Source organism: Lipophrys pholis (genome assembly GCF_963383615.2).
Source record: "Lipophrys pholis genome assembly, chromosome: 12".
Taxonomy (NCBI): domain Eukaryota; kingdom Metazoa; phylum Chordata; class Actinopteri; order Blenniiformes; family Blenniidae; genus Lipophrys; species Lipophrys pholis.
The window spans coordinates 572,597-589,320 of NC_137641.1; the positions used below are offsets into that span (position 1 = coordinate 572,597).

Below are 16,724 nucleotides of genomic sequence, written 5' to 3' on the forward strand. Positions count from 1 at the left end.
TCTAGGGTGTGGAGATGTTTATGGGTAGGCCCGTCTACTACCTGAGAGAAACCTAGAGAGTCAAGTGTAGATCTAAAGCTGCACTGAAACTATCATTTTCTAGGTCAACATGAACATTGAAGTCTCCTACCATGATAACCTTATCTTTAGTCAGGGCTACATCTGACAACAATTCAGAGAATTCAGTTAGAAAAGTTGAAGAAGGTCCAGGAGGACGATAAATGATTACAGATTCTACAGAATTTACTATTTTATTTGATGGGTGTGGCATGGTCATGCTCAGACTCTCAAAAGAACTAAAGTTGGGTTTTGGGTTAATATTAATTAGTAACTGAGAGTTCTAGATGGCTGCCTCCACCCTCCTCCACCACCTCCACCAGCTATTTGAGTGTTAATATGACTTGGAGGGGAGGCTTCATTTAGACTAACATACTCATCTTTACGTAGCAGGTTTCTGTTCATCCAAAGAGATCAATGTTGTGTTCACTTATCAGATCATTGACTAGAAGAGCTTTGGATGATAAAGATCTCATGTTTAGGAAACCACATCTCATTTGTTTGTCTTGATTTTGTCTAGTTTCACACTTGATACAGATGAAGTTTTTGCAGTCATTAGAAGTAGTTTTCCTAGGTTTAGATAGTTTTATACTTGTGGTGGTCCGAGGGATAGACACAGTCTCTATGGGATGTTTAACTAAGTTAGCTATGGTTGGTGACTGCCCAGAGGGAAACTCAGAGAGGCGTGTAGGACTGCCACTCTGTTGCCTGGTCCCCACTCTGCTACGTCAGGATGGAGGAGCTAAGCTTTTAACTCTGTTTCTAGATAAGAGGTACGCTCCATCCAACGTGGGATGGATGCCGTCCCTCCTGATGAGACCAGGCTTGTCCCAGAAGGACTTCCAATTATTAATGAAGCCTACCGAGTTACTGGGACACCACCCTGACAGCCAGCGGTTAAAAGATGAGGCTAAACATCTGGTCCCTGATGAGGTTTGGGAGGGGGCCAGAGAAAACTACTTCGTCTGAAATGGTCCACGCATATGTGCACACTGACTCTACGTTAGCTTTGAGGACCTCAGACTTCTTCAGGCGAACGTTGTTTCCACCGCAGTGGATTATAATCCCTTTAAATCTCCGTTTACTCTTGGTCATTAGCTTTAGCTGGGACTCTATGTCGCCTGCTCTGGCCCCAGGCTATTGGAGACACTGACGGAGGCCTGCAGGGTGTAGCGGGGGTGTCCGGTTGACTTCTTGCTGCTACGTTTACCCCTGGCAGTCACCCAACCGCCCTGTTCCCCCGGCTGCTCGGGGGCCACCGGGGGGGGGGGCTAGAGTTAGCAGCTACCTACCTGATGTGATGGAGCTGCTGCCTGGAAGCCACACCCACACCCTGATACACTCAGGCAGAGAGAGGGCACTGCAGCTCAGCTTAACACTTCCCACTCAATCTTCCCACCGAACTCGCTGGAAAGTTGGCACACAGTTCACTGGTCAGTGGTAAGAGATTTCTTACTGGGCTTCTTGCCTGCTTCTCCACTGGCAGAAGGACCACTAAACGTCAGACATCTTGATGAGGGATTGTGAACTGAACGTCCCTCCGAATGCTGAAGATGGGATGCTTAGATGCAGGCTGCTTGGAGCCAGGCTGCTTGGGTACCGATGTTGCAGGTTTCACCTCAGGGGTACAGGGGTTGTGAACGAGGCAAGGATGTAATGTAATTTCACAACAATAGTGGCGGAAGGAATGTGGAAGTTGCGCTTGCTGCCGCCGCAGCTCCACAGTCATCCGAAGCTGTGAGCTTCCTTATCTGTGACACAGCAGAAAACGTTCTCGATCCGAACTGCAGCGTCCATCTCCTCTCCTGGTACTGAGAGGAGTGTCTGAACCTCGTTGGAAGACCGCTGTGCTGTGGAGCACCAATGATTCAATAAACCCAGTCAACAAAACAACCAGTGTGCGCAAAGTGGCGTATGTGAACAAAAAAGGGAGTGTTTACGCCGAATGAGACATTTTGATATTGCTGACTTGTTGAGAGTGACGATCGTCGCTCCCAGTCAGCAGACATGTCGAGGAATGATGCTTCATACTCACTGCCACAGAGAGCGGCAGTTATTCACTTAACGCTAAATAATCCTGAATGACATTGAAAGCTACACCACTCGCACTCATGGCTCTACAAACCCTCATCTCCGATTTCGAGCAACGACAGGGTTTTTTTTTTTGGTGCGGCTCCCAGTGTGTTGTGTTCAATGGGAAATGGGTCCAAATGGCTCTTTGAGTGTTGAAAGTTGTCAACCCCTGCCTTAGTCAGAGGAGATTCTGTGGAGTGCAGTTTACGGAGTGGGTCGTACATATCATGTAAGTCAAGAGCAGATATAAGTACATGGCTACAACCTTTTCCAGTATTTTTGAGTCAAAAGGCAGTTTGGAGATAGGCCTATAATTCATATGAAATGTGGGGTCTGGATTTGTTATTTTTCAGCAGAGGCTGGCTTATTGCCTCCTTACAAAGTGTAGGAACAGAGCCTATTAATTGGAAGAGGTTTATTACATCACCAATGGTGGGACCAATTGAAATAAAAACATTGAAAGGATTGGGGGAGAAAATCAAAGGGGCCATGTGAATGCTTAAGTTTGGTCATCAGACCTGGAGCTTCCTCCAAGGAGACGGGAAAAAGTTTAAAATTGATATGTTGGGAGCACCTGCGGAAAGATGGTGAGATGACGTGGGATCTTTGCTCTGACTTGGCTGACTTAATCGACAATATATTTTTAAAAAATGATGAGAGGAAACACGCTTTTGTGGAGTGGGAGGACAGATTACCGCATTTGTGGTATCGAAGAGAACTTTAGAATTTTTTGTTGTTAGCAGAAATGAGGTTGGCAAAATGTGCTGTTCTTGCAACTCTAATAATTTCATTGAGTTCCAGTAATAGTTCTTTAAGATGCAGCCGGTGGACCTGTAGTTCAGTGGATTTCCATAAAGCTCTGTCCTCCTACACTGACAACTGAGACAGAGAACTGACTCGTTAATCCTAGGTAGGAATTTTATTTTTTTGTTTGTTTGTTTGGGGGAAGCAACAATGTCTAGAACACAGGAGCACTTGCTGCAGTAGTAAATTTGTCAGCTGTTTGTTCATTTTAGATGCGTCTAGATTGAGACATGGAGTTTCCTATCCAGAATACAGGAAATGCCAAAAAGGACACATTTATGATCAGTAACCAGTAAATCCTCAAGGCCAATGTTTTCCACAGTTAGTCCATGAGTAAAAACCAAGTCCAAAGTATGTCCAGCTTTGTGTGTGGGCCCAGACACATGTTGCCTAAAGTTAAAAGACTCGGTGATCCAGATCCAGAAAGGCAGCGGCAACCTGAGAGGTGACATCATCAATGTGAAAATTTAAATCCCCAATGATTAATACCTTTTCAAACATTATAACTGAAGATAAGAACTCACGAAAATCAGACAGGCCAGGGCCAGGAGGTCGGTAAATTAAAACACAGTAAAAAGGATTAACACGGCCAACTTTTGTTCCAGTGAGTTCATTTACAGAGCTTTACTCAGAACACCTCTGCCAAGTTTTAGTGAAGAACAAAAAGTCCAAGTTTTCCCTAATGAGCAGTTCCTGAAGAAGAAAAGTTTTGTTGGAAATGGAGCATGCATTGAGCAGAGCCATTTCTACAGAAAGCTCTGTAGGGGGCACTGCAGCAGTGTGTTTGCTCCCTGGTGATACCTGCTCCTGTGCTATTATACAGGCATATTGGATAAAAACTGGGATTACTGAGCAGGATTACAATAGAAAATCAGATCGCATTAAACTAGAAATGCAGCTGACACAAGGCAGACTGCAAGAACAAGCCCACGCCTGAAGCGACGTGTTGCCATGGATACTGCCGGCAGCTGCTCTGGTCACGGCTGCTCCCGGGGAAAGAAACTCCGACATCATTTTCTTTTGAAGTGAGAGAAGGCTCTTAATGCAAATGCAATGCAAATTCTGCCTCCCAGCTGTGAAGGTGTGTCAACGTCTAACCTGAAGAAACATCAACAGGTAGGAAACAACCCGCTCACTTTTACTGACACACACCTGGACTCTGTCAACTAGTTTAATTAACTCAATAACCTGTCAGTAACCTGCCAATACCATTACTAGTTTGGATGGTAGCAGGCCATTCTCAATACGTTTAGAGGAGCTCATGTTTTAGGTATTAACTGGGGCTAAACGTGCCATAACCTTTTTTGTTTTAATTCTGCTCATTGACTCAGTAGCTGGTCCAGGGATAGGGTTAGGGTTAGGGATAGGGTTAGGGTTAGGGTTAGGGATAGGGATAGGGTTCACTTATTATCAATCAGTGATTTATGCTGCAGAGTGAATGAGTGAGTGAGATTTCTCTTTACCTTTACATCTGTTCTGTTTGTTTTGAAAAAGATCAGCACATTTTCTTGAATAGAAATTGTTTTGAGGACTAACACTTAAATAATTGAAAACTTTTTTTGTATTGTGGTTTTGATTCTTTAAAAAAATCAGTGTGAGACACCTGATTTGTTACTGAGTGTTGATGGTTCAAAACCTCTGTTAAGTGCAGGTTGTGTATGCTGTGTATAAGATTTATCAATACACTGAGCAGATCACACATTCTATTCTTTCTTGTCTTTATTTTTTATGTTTGCTGGTGAAGTAATCCAAAAGTAACTAAAAGTACTCTGGTACGTTACTTTTATATTTGAGTACTTGGAGTAAGTTACTGATTCCTTTTTTTGGCAGGTAACTTGTAATTGTAATGGATTACAGTTTTCAAGTAACCTTCCCAACCCTGGTAGTGACAATCCCAGGGATGTAGTGATGTGTAGGGCCCGTCGGCCCTCCACAGTGAGGAGGGCTGGAGGGGGACACCTTGTCCTGGGGCGGGGCAGGAGGGGCATTTGAGGTTTTTGGAGAGGGAGAGTGTTTATTATAGCATCATGCTTGTGATCCATACCAGACCGCATACTGAATATTGGAGGAAAGCTTTTCACTGTCATGCTTATTTAGGTGAATTCCATCATTCTTAAAGAGTGAGGATCAGATTAAAGTTCTCAGTAAAAACCATGTCCAGGGCTCTACATGCAGACTATAGCCAGGTGTGCAGGTGGAGGACACGACTCAAACGATCTGATCCTCCTCCGATCCAGGGAATCAGACCAGAAACTAAAATTGATTTTCCGCACTCTTTTAGGACATTGAAAGGAAGATTAAAATGATATCTGGTGCGCTCAGATTCATGACAAACTGTGTCGTTAACTCCAACATGGACCACAATTCTCTCAATGGAAGCTGGGACAGTGGGCAGGAGGAGGAGGAGTTCCTCCAGGAAGACAGGCACTGTCGCACCAGTGAAACAGCGTGTAATGGCATTGAAGAAACCCACATTCCCCATTATGGAATCTCTGATCATTAATGTATTGTAAGGGAAAAGAGGGCGGGGCGATGGAGGTGGAGGACCATTAGGGCAGGCTTGGTGATGGTCGTCCGCCTCCCTCTGAACCGAGGACAGCGGCTCGCGCTGGAGCGTCTGCACAGGTGTGCAGGGAGGAGGAGCCTCAGCCTGAGGATCAGAGCCGGACCGACGCATGACAGCCTCCTGCAGCAACCTGCGACGGCTGTTCCCCGAAAATCATTGGTGATATTCCCGACCAGTGTGGACCACAGGTGTAGCAGCGTTAGCCGAGATGTGATGAGCTCCAGCCAGCCTCTCGGCAGAGAACAGCACTTTGTTTGAGCCGGCCTGAGTGGAGGGGCCATGTTGCTGAGAGAGGGTCCACTCTGGGTCCAATGCCAAGGGCCGTGGGGTAACCTGCACACATCCATCACTTTTGTGACCAACCTCCGAGAGACACACAACGCCGTCTGTGTGTAGGCTGGAAGGAGGAAGTGATGACACACAGACGGCGTTGTGTATCTTGAGGCATTTATCCATCGCCACTACTGCCAGTGTGCCATGGAAGTAGTGGCGATGGATAAATGCCTCAAGATATTCCACTGTGACTGTGACAATGCAAGATTAACCCATTGACTGAATATGCTGGTATTTAATACACATCTGGAAGAATGCCGATTTGGAGGTTTCTGTGATCTAACAGCGAGGTGCCGCCATGCAAAATGAAAACCTCCCAAGTCTCACGGGATTTCTCCCCTCGGCTAACCTTGAATTCAAAGTGGATCTCATTGTGCTTTCTCTTTAGTACTTCAGCTCATCCATTTATTAATTTTTTTTTTAATGGAATCAAATGACACCTTTAATAAATTCAAACTGGCTTATTGCAGCATTCCTGTGTGATCCAGAAAGAAAGTGTTCTGGCTGTGATGTCACTTCTTCTCCAGTCTCTAAATGAAATATGTCAACGTTTGAGCATGCATCTAATGAAGGCAAACATGCCTTTCACTGTTGTTTTTTACAGCCAAAAATAATACAATTTAATGAATTGTGGTGTCATGAGCACTTTATAATTCAGTTATTCATTGCTGGCTATTTAGAAAAGAGATTGCATTCATGCGTCATTGAAAATGACACATTAGCAAAGCATTGTGGGAACTCAAGAAAAACAATACATAGGGCAGAGGTGAGGTGTCCAGTCCAGACTGCCGCGTTATGAAATGCTGTCTGTTCTGCAATGCCATGGAATAACCAGGAATGGGCTTCTATCGTGTTCCAGCACGGAAGAAAAGCAGCTCAAGCCACAGAATTATTCTGCACTCATAAAGAGGGCAGAACGGCAGAAGCAGATCAGATCACAACCTCCAAAACAGATCCACACAGTTTATTTTACCTCCTTAGTATCAGTGTGAGTACAAAGTGGCCATGAAAACTGTGTTAAATGTTTGGGAGGATAAATCTGAGGTTTCTTGTGTGTTTTCATGGAGGTCCCCTGGAGGAAGTGGCCCCCCAAGTGGCAGAATCATGTCAGTGGGTAGAGGTCATGTCCCCTCTGGCCGGTCGGGTAAAAACTCTGCAGAAACAACTCACAATGGAGTCCAAGGTGAAACAAGGCGCAGAGAACATGATCCAGACTTACACCAATGGATCAATCAAGGTACAGAACTGAAGAGCTAAATAAAATCTGATCAGCAGCTCCTGAACTCCTGAGAAGATTTGTTCAGCTTCAAATCTTCTCATAAATCCAGGTTACCTTTACTTTTTCGAGCAGTTCTAATTTAATTAATAAACCGACATTACAAGCATTTGGATCAATGAAATGACATTTTAAGACCAATTCATGTAGAGAATCTGGACTTTTAGAGGATCCATAGACGGACCACTGTGTTTGTCGTGTTTTTTTATGTTGGTACTTTTAAAGTTGCTTCATGGCAGTTTTTCCTCCTTCTTTTCCAGGACAGGAAGATGCTCTCCACAGCTCAGCAGATGCTGCAGGACAGTCGCACCAAGATCGAGCTGCTGCGCATGCAGATCGTCAAAGTCAGTCAGGCCAGAGACGGACAACGAGACTGCTCACATGGTACGTCTACACATTTACAGCTTGTTTCTACAGATCATTTTGACCATCATCGGCTATTTGATCCAGAAATATTTTGTACAAAAGAAGATTTTAACAAACATGTCATTCTTAAAGACAGGAAAAGTCTGGAGTTCTGGGGAATTTTCTTAGAAAAATTTATTCTTATTCTAGAAGATCAGAAAATGTTTTTTTAAAATGTGATTTGTGCCTAACTGTCTTAAAATCTGATTTAAGATGATAAAAATATGAGCGTAACATGTCTGACCAGTAGAAAGTACCTGTTTTTTACCAGCTTTTGGCATTTTTTAGCATTTTAAGCCTCTTTTTTTTTTTTTTTTTTTTTTCCAAAGGTCTCCCATGTTTAAGACATCAGCTTCACCCAGTGTTAGGTGCACAAGTACAGTCCAATGCAAGTTATAGTTAGGACATATTTTGTCATTTATTCAGAATTTGCTGCATGTTCATTAGAAAATTGACCCACAGGCTGCAGTTTAAACTGCTCTGCTCCAACCAGAACAGCCACAGAGTAGGTTTTTCAAATGAATGGCATCTAAGCTCACTGTTGTTACAGTTATTCAGGTTTCTCTCTCAACCGTCGTTCTCGGCTCTGCTGCTCATTGCACAAATACGTGTTCCTTTCAAATTTGTCACTTTTTCCTAACTTTATTATTTCTGGAAAAATGTTGACTGTAAACATATCGCATTAGTTAGAATGGTTATTCACTGCTTGTATTTGTTTACTTACCACATTTGGGCTCTCCAAAGGTCGTCACACAAGGAGTCAGTTATGATTTCCAGCAGATTCCGACACAACAAAGGCTGCATTAATTACTATATGTAATTGAATTGATTGATTGATTGAAATGTTTATGTCGAATAAGGTCCGAAAACAAATAAGGAAAAAAAAAAGAAAATTAACAACAAAGTTTTCCTCTCAAATAAATGAATAACAGTAATAATAATATAAAATAAATCAAGAAAAACATCGTCAGATGAGTATTTGAAAAGGAGTGAGAAGAAGTGAAACTTATTTACTCTCACCCCTCGTCACAAAGTAAATAATATAATTACTTCCTTCCATCTCTTGCATACATACATAGATGCACACACACACGTCCTGTGCAGTACATAGAATATATATACATACACGTCCATTCATACATACCTACAGACAGACATAAACACCTATACACACACACACACACACACACACACACACACACAGTGCAAGGAAAGAAACGAACAATAGAAATAACCAAAAGAAAAGAAATAACCAAAGGAAATGACGAGACATTTGCCCTTAAAAATAGCCTACTGATTGGCCACACCTTTTTCATCCTCATACCTTTTGAAAATCATATTTTTATACAGCATTTTAAACTGTCTCATATTTCGGCATTGCTTCAATTCCACACTAAACCCGTTCAGTAGTCTCACCCCGCATACTGAGAGACAAAACCCTTTTCTGGTTGTATGAAATCTTGGTTTTTTTAAAGTTACATTTCCTTCTTAGATTGAATCTAACCTAAATGAAAATAATACTGAAAGTCATAATGAACCTGTAAAGGTGAATATAAGTAAGACGCTGCCTGTGTCAGTGTTGCCCATCTTCCTATGAATTGTCTGTTTTCAGCTGTGATCTTCCCACAATCTTTTCCAGATCAGATTTAGCCAAATTAACTCAATTGGGAGTTTGTAATATGGCCAAGATATATCACCATATCACAAACTCAATTTTATCACCATTCTTTTTTTACATTCATTTCTTTAAATTAATTTGCAAGTTTCTGGATAGTGCAATCGAATTTAGGCCAATTTGTGCAAATAACATAAACATACTAAAAGGTAAATAACAACACTGATAAAGTGCACTCTTGCAACATAAAAACTAAACTGCCTGGCTTTTGAGGAAGCTTTCACATGAACAGGGAATCATGACAAGAAAAGTAAAGTTAAAATTACAAAACACTATCAAATAATTCTCATAATACTGAAGACTTATTTCAAGTGAAAAAACATATCAATTACACCTGGTAAAAACAAAGGCAATTCTGCAAAATATTATTTAAGTCATTTTAACAGGATTTAAGTACCAAAACACTAAATAGCTTATAGAAAAGAGTCCCTCTGCTGCAGCTCCTTGAGCCTCGATCCCACTGCAGTACATCCCTGAGCGGAGCGGTACGGTACGGCAAAGCGCACCGAGACCCAACTGGGTTGCACGGTCCAACTACAGAGAGTGCGGTGAAACGTAGGAGGGGTTGTGAACAACGTACAGATGTAATATCATTATGCAACAGTCGTGGTGCGAAAAACGTTGAAGTTGTAGCCTCAGCTCACAGCAGCTGCAGCTGTCAGCTTCCTTTATCTGTGACACAGCGGAAAACTGCAGCGTCCATCGCCTCTCCTGTTACTGAGAGGAGCGTCTGAACCTTGTTGAAAAACCGCGGTGCTGGAGAGCGGTTTCTCTGAACTGTTCCAGTGATAAAAGAGAGAGTTGTTGGTCCGGTATCAACTGCAGGAGCTGACAGCTGTTCGTGATGCGTTCAGGTGCATCACAAAAGCCTGCTCTCCGACATTTTAACGAGCTGCGGCGCTCGTACAGTAGCAATGTTACAAGCTCAATATGATTAAAATATGACTGATAGTCATGAGCGAACGAGAACAAGCATGCGCAGCACACGGCAGAGCAGCAGCTGAAACAAATGTCTTCAGCCAGAGCGAGCTGGCCGAAGGAAATGACGTCATTTTGTTCAGCAGGACCCACACTGCCAAACTTTCTTCCTGTTCTTATGGAGGAGGAAGAGGCCTTCAGCGGATGACTCATTTCAGAATTTTTTTTGAGAAGATAAATCCTCTAGAATGTATTTTTACATATTTGTAATTAATATTTTATGTTTCATATATCTAGTATATGTCCATATATATTTAGTATAGTAACCCCCCCCCCCAAAAAGAAACATTCCACCTTGCTAATGACTGTATCAGTCACATTTTAATCATGTTTATCATGCAACGTCGCTACTGTACGAGCCCCGCAGCTCGTTAACATGTTGGAAGGCGGGCTTCTGACATGTTAACGAGCACCTGACTCTAAGCCGTCGTCTATGAAGCAGCGTTTTAACTTCATGGCTAATTTGTTTTCAGAAATATATTTCTGAAAAACGTATTTCTGAAGACCGCATCTGAGCCGGTGCAAGATGCACCCCTGCTGAGTTTGCGTCTGTGTGGCTCCCAGTGTGTTATGCTCAGTGGGAAACGGGTCCAAATGGCTCTAACCCCTTATTGTTTTCTTTTTTATTATTATTGTGTGAAGATGATCTATATTTTTTTTTAACCCTCTAAGGTACCACGATGCCTCACGGATACTGTCGCTTCCTCTTTGAATTATGATGTTCTAAATAAAACTTTTCAATAGAATTTCAGCAGAGCTCTTTAAAAATACAGCGTATGCCATTGCTTGCTCTCTCTTGCTGCTTGATTTCATTTTGAATATTATTCCCAAAATTTGTGATTTGGTGGCAATAAGAAAATATCCGTGAAATGTCTCAAGAGACCATTCATTTGTTACCACTGAAACGTTGCCTCTGCTCTTAGGTCAGGCTGTGGATGTCATCAGCCCTCTGGAGTTGCGCTTGGCAGAACTCAGACACCACATGAAGATCGAATCAGCCGTAGCAGAAGGAGCCAAAAATGTGGTGAAAAAGCTAAGTGGGAATAAAATTCCTGACCGCCGAATACTTGCAGAGGTTGGTATGAGTAAGAAAACTGTCACTTTTAATTAAGGATCTCAAAGAACTCCTGCTAATGTCTTGATGCCACAGCAGAACCTCGAAGGTCTCATGGAGTCCTTTCCTTTGTGGCTCACGGCTAATCTTAGGAGGAAGATCTACATAATCACAGACATTATGTTACAGCTGAGTGGTGTAAAGCTAGAGTAATAGAAAAAGAAGTTAGTTCTTTATAATGTGCCTCAGATGGTCTGAAAGTGTTGTGTTGATGCTCTTGACCTCCATAAAACATGACGACCTGCCCTAGAAGGTGGGACTATAGAAAATGGACCTGTGTCCACTGATGATCTGGTCCAAGAAATCCATTCTGATCTCAATCTGTTCACAAGGACACAAGGATAAATGTAACTGCAGATTTGTGTTTGGAGCGAGGACCTTTCGGAAAGACCTTTCATACATTTTTTGGACTGAAAGAATATTTTGAGGATGTGTATGAAGGAAAAGACAGTGATTGTTAGACGTCTGGGTCAGACCATCTCCAAAACGAAGAGCAGTGAGCAGGCTGATGAGGGATGCCTAGTGGGGTTTTTTTTTTTCCTAAGAGTGTTGTCTGTTGGTTTCTCAGGCCCAGGCCCAGATGCAGGAGTCCTGTCAGAAGGTGGACCTGTTGCGTCTGTCCCTGGAGAGACGTCTAGGAGAGCTTCCTGTGGACTACCCTGCACACACTGCCATCAGAAAGGAGCTCATGGTGGGGTTGTCGCCTTCTACTGGCACTCAAAAGAAACAGTCCTGTTCTCCGTTGTCTTCATCGTCTTCCTCCTTCTTCAAACCAGCCAGTCTGACAGGTCAGTGGTTTCATCTGATCTCTTGTTTTTGAACCGTTGAGACCTCCAGAGTGATTAAAGTCTGTCCCTCCAGGTCGACTGGAAGTGTGTCTGATGGGCTGTCAGGACCTGCTGGAGTCTGTCCCAGGACGGTGCCGTGTGCCCGCCGTCCCAACGACACCCGGGAGCCTGTTGGATTCAAAGTCTCTGAAGGTTAGAGTTGGCCTATCAGGACGCAGCATTAACGGGAAGACCACCAAGGCTGAGGAGCTGTCTTGTAAGTCTGTGCTGCTACACACCCACAATGCATTGCTTCACCTGAAGGTCCTCATGTCTAATACACAGTTTTAGTCATTTAAATCTGACTGCCATCAGACTTCCATATCAACAGTGCAGCATAATGGATATGTATTTAAGACCAGATATGAAAGTGGCCTTGGTCAGATTACGCTGTGAAGACTCATTAAAAATCAGATATGCTTCACATATTACACAAAGGTCTCATTTGAGACACTTTTGTCTGCACTGTTAACATAGCCTTGACTTTGTTTTTTTTTAGAACTCAATTTACACTTTAATAAACACTTTATAAGTGCATGCCAATATACAGGTATTACACAAATAATAAGACAAGACATAAATAAAAGTATAATCAAATATACCAGAACATAAGCAAAACAAAACACAACAAACTGCTCATCTTTTTAGGAGAGCAAATCCAACATGGGACTCCATCTTTTAAGGAACAATGCTCAGAAGCCTCAAACAATAAGTCATTTCTTCCATCCGATAAATTTCTCTTACAATCTCAATCCAATTGGAATAAATGGGTGGGTCAGACTGCAGCTGTCAGCAAGATTCTTAGCAGATAGTTTCTGCTATTTCCCACAAACCCATCAGGAATTGAACCTAAAATGGCCGTCTGTGACACTTTATCCAATGATTACCTAAGTACTTTGTTGAGGGCAGTGAAAACATAATTCCAGAGGGGACCAATCTTTGGACACCCCCACAAAATATGAGTATGACTCCCAAGATCAGTACCACAATTTCGCCAACAAGTATGAGGATTTACCGGATTCATTTTTGAAGTAATTTCAGGTGTCCTGAAGTATCTTGTTGATACTTTCCATTTAAACTCTCTCCACGAAGCCGAGTCGGGCACCAGGGGCAGAGCAAATTTCCTCCCACTTCTCTTCAGTAATTTCAGTGCCGATCTCAGCCTCCCACCTTATCCTTATATTAGAAGTATTATTTGTATTCAAATTTAGAAATACCTTGTGAAAATTGCTTATTGCTTTAGGAGGCCAATTACCTTGTATTTGTATAAGAATAGCCTCAACAGGTGATGGTTCTAACACTTTTTTTCATTCTTTGTTTTGTCAAAAAGCTCCTCAATTGTAAATATCTAAAGAAATCTGAGGAAGGAAGCTGAAACTGACCTCTCAATTGCTCAAAGGACTTCAGACACCCAACAAGGTGCTGGAGTTTGCTGAGCCCACAAGTTGACCAAGTTTTAAAGCCCTTATTGGCGATAGACGGGATAAAGCCTTGCAGGGAGGAAATATCAGAAAGAGCTGAAATTTCTTTTGGCAATCCAAATGACTGCTTTATTTGATGCCAGATCTTTAGTGTAATCATGGTCCATTCAGCCATAATCATATCTATAAATGGAATGTCCGAGAAAGGCAGAGCCTCCAAAGGTCTGTTATACAAACTCTTTTCAATATCGAGCCAACGGGTGTCAGACCAGTCCTGCATCCACACAGTCAGGGCTCTTATTTGAGCTGCCCAGAAATAATCTTTAAGATTTAGGAAAGCAAGTCCTCCTTGAGAGGACTTTGATCATTTTAGGGTTTGCTGCTTGATCCTCGGGCGTTTGCCTTGCCATATAAATTTGGAAAACTGCTTGTCTAATTCATTAAATGTAGAATTTGGCATGTTTATTGGCAGCATCTGAAAGAGATACGAGTCGTGGTAGGTCGAATAGAAAGTATACTTATGAATGTGCTAAGAGAGATAGAGGCAGGACTGTCCAATGTTCCACATCTTTTTTAATGTTCCCTATTATCATCTTGTAGTTGGTATTATACAGTTCAATTAGTGATGGAGGAATTTCAATGCCCATGTATTGAATACCTTCTTTAGGCCATTTAAAGCTGCTATGGTCCTTAACGGTTTGTGATATATTTCCTACAATGTCCATTGCGAGTGTTTGTCAGTATTAACTTTGTAACCCGAAAAATATCCATAATTACTTATTAGGTCCTTAGGGTGGGGAATTGTTGTTGCTGGATTGGAGATTTATAACAGTACATCATCAGCATAAACAGATAACTTATGTTGTTGACCATTTATTGAAAATCCCTGGATATCATAGTCTCTAATTAACTGTGCTAAAGGTTCAATACTTATATTGAACAGCAGGGGCGACAGTGAGCAGCCTTGAGACAGCTGCGTTCTGCTGTGAACCTGTTAGACATGGTTCCATTCACCTTTACTGCAGCCAATGGGTTAGAACATAACATTTGTATCCATTTAATGAAATCTATCCAGTGTTTGTGTTGAGTACTGCCAGGATACACGTTCAAATCAAGAGACAATATCAAAGCTGCTTCTTGTTTAGTTTTTGAACGGGACATCAAATTCAAAAGCCTACAAACATTATCCCCATCATGCTTTCCTGTCATGAACCCCGTCTGGTCCGGGTGTATAACTTCTGTAATCATTTTACACAGACGTTTGGCTAATATTGTTGTAAGAATACGTCAATCATGTTAAATAATGATATCGGTCTGTATGATTGACAATTTGCGGGATCTTTTCCCTCCTTTTGTATTATGACAATTGCAACATTATTCCAGGAATTATTCCATGGTTTTAGTTTGCAATGCATGTTGGTAAGCCTTTCATATTAGGAGAGACACCTTTTCTTTGAATAGTTTATAAAATTGGTTAATAAAGCCGTCAGGGTTTTATTACATTTTAAATCTGTTATCACTTGTTTAACTTCCTTCTTCTTGAATTGGTTCATCTAATTGATTCAGGGAGAGTTTTAATCTGGATACTTTTTTAAAAATCTGATATTAAATTGTCCTCTTTACATGTGTCAGCATTTTTATACAGAGATTTATATAAAGATGGCAAAGCAGTCCGCAGTTTGGTCAGTGATTGTCTTTCTGTCACATTTTAGTTTTTGGACTATGTTTGAAGACTGCTCCTTCTCAAGCCTAAATGCCAATGGTCTAGGTGCCCTATTGCCATTTTCATCGTATTTCTGTTTAGTAAATCTCAAATTACCCTCTATTCTTCCAGTGACCAAGCTACCAAGTTCTCTGCGCAGTGATTTCAGCTCACTGAGCACATCCACTGTTTCTGTCCTTTTCTGTTGTTGTTCTAACAGATGTACACTCTTCTCCAATTCATGCTGTCTTGCCTCTTTTTTCTTTTTCTTGGCACTTGCAAATGATATTATGCGGCCCCTGATAAAGGCCTTTTTGAGCTTTAGAGGTTTAGAGCTTTGCTCATTTGAGACACGAGGCTTTTGGAGCTGGTCTGTCTATCCATGTGTGGGGGCATGTTAACGTCCCCTCCTGACAGTAATATACCTGAGCTCAGTTGGAGCACTAAATTGTAAATATTATGTATAAAGTTTGGCTCGTCCTCATTAGGAGCATAAATTTAAAAAGGGAGACCAGCACACCATCAATAACTCCATTAACTAAAATATAGCTCCCATCTGGATCTTTATGCTCAATGGAGTGAAATCCACCTGCCGATGTACTAAAATAGCAACACCTCTTTTGTTACCAGGCTGATGAGAGGAATAAAATACCTGGTTTGCCCAAGACTTCTTTAACTTGTCATGCTCAACATCAGACAAGTGTGTTTCCTGCAAATATGCAATATGACAATTGTACTTTTTTAACTGACCAAGGATTTTCTTTGGTTTTACAGGGCTGTGGAGTCCTTTAATGTTCTAGCTTATGACTCTGAGATAAGCCACTTTTGAAAATTGAATAAAGTTAGAGTTCCTTCTGCATAATGAGTATTCCTATACCAGCACAATGTTGTTTGCATAGTGTAACATGAATAAAAAACAACAGGCTCTCAACAGGAACAATCACACCGTCTCAAAAAGCCCCTGAGCACATTGCAGAACACTTTTGAATTCTTGCATGTAACGGATACGTTATAATTCAGGGTACACGGCTGAGCAAGTGGTCCCTGCACGTCTAAACACGTGCACGCACACACAATAGGTCCAACTACGAACTACCTAAAAAATAAACATCCAGGCTCCTGCACAAATTGGTGAAAAAACAGGCCCACCTTGACATATTAATCACAGAGTTTTGCGTTGCCTCAAATACCATGGCAGTCGGTCACATTTTGCCGTCCACTGATTGTAGGATGTTTCCCTGGACATAGTCCATGGCTTCGGCAGCATCCACAAACTCCCTTTCCACGTTTTAAGTCACGCGGAATCTTGCTGGGAGAAGAATCCCATAGCGGCCTTCAGGTCTGTTGCAGAGCATCCTCCTGACATCGGTGAAGGCCACGCGGGCTTTCACGACACTGGTGGTGTCGTCTGGGAATATGGCGATGGGGTTTCGTTCGTAGACAAGTTTCCCTCCGCCACTGCGTGCTGTCCTCAGGATGTCCACAGGGTCTCC

At 42.1% G+C, this 16,724-nt stretch overlaps 1 protein-coding gene across 3 annotated transcripts in view; it reads left to right on the forward strand.

Annotated features, from left to right (window-relative positions):
• pkn3 (protein kinase N3) overlaps positions 1 to 16,724 on the forward strand; it is an 87,192-nt gene that overhangs the window by 16,765 nt on the left and 53,703 nt on the right. For all 3 annotated transcript variants that reach the window (XM_080477494.1, XM_080477496.1, XM_080477495.1), the window contains exons 3-7: positions 6,901 to 7,070; positions 7,370 to 7,493; positions 11,091 to 11,242; positions 11,850 to 12,069; positions 12,143 to 12,325. In XM_080477494.1, the coding sequence (XP_080333620.1) occupies positions 6,901 to 7,070; positions 7,370 to 7,493; positions 11,091 to 11,242; positions 11,850 to 12,069; positions 12,143 to 12,325 (849 nt within the window). The remainder of the gene's footprint in view (positions 1 to 6,900; positions 7,071 to 7,369; positions 7,494 to 11,090; positions 11,243 to 11,849; positions 12,070 to 12,142; positions 12,326 to 16,724) is intronic.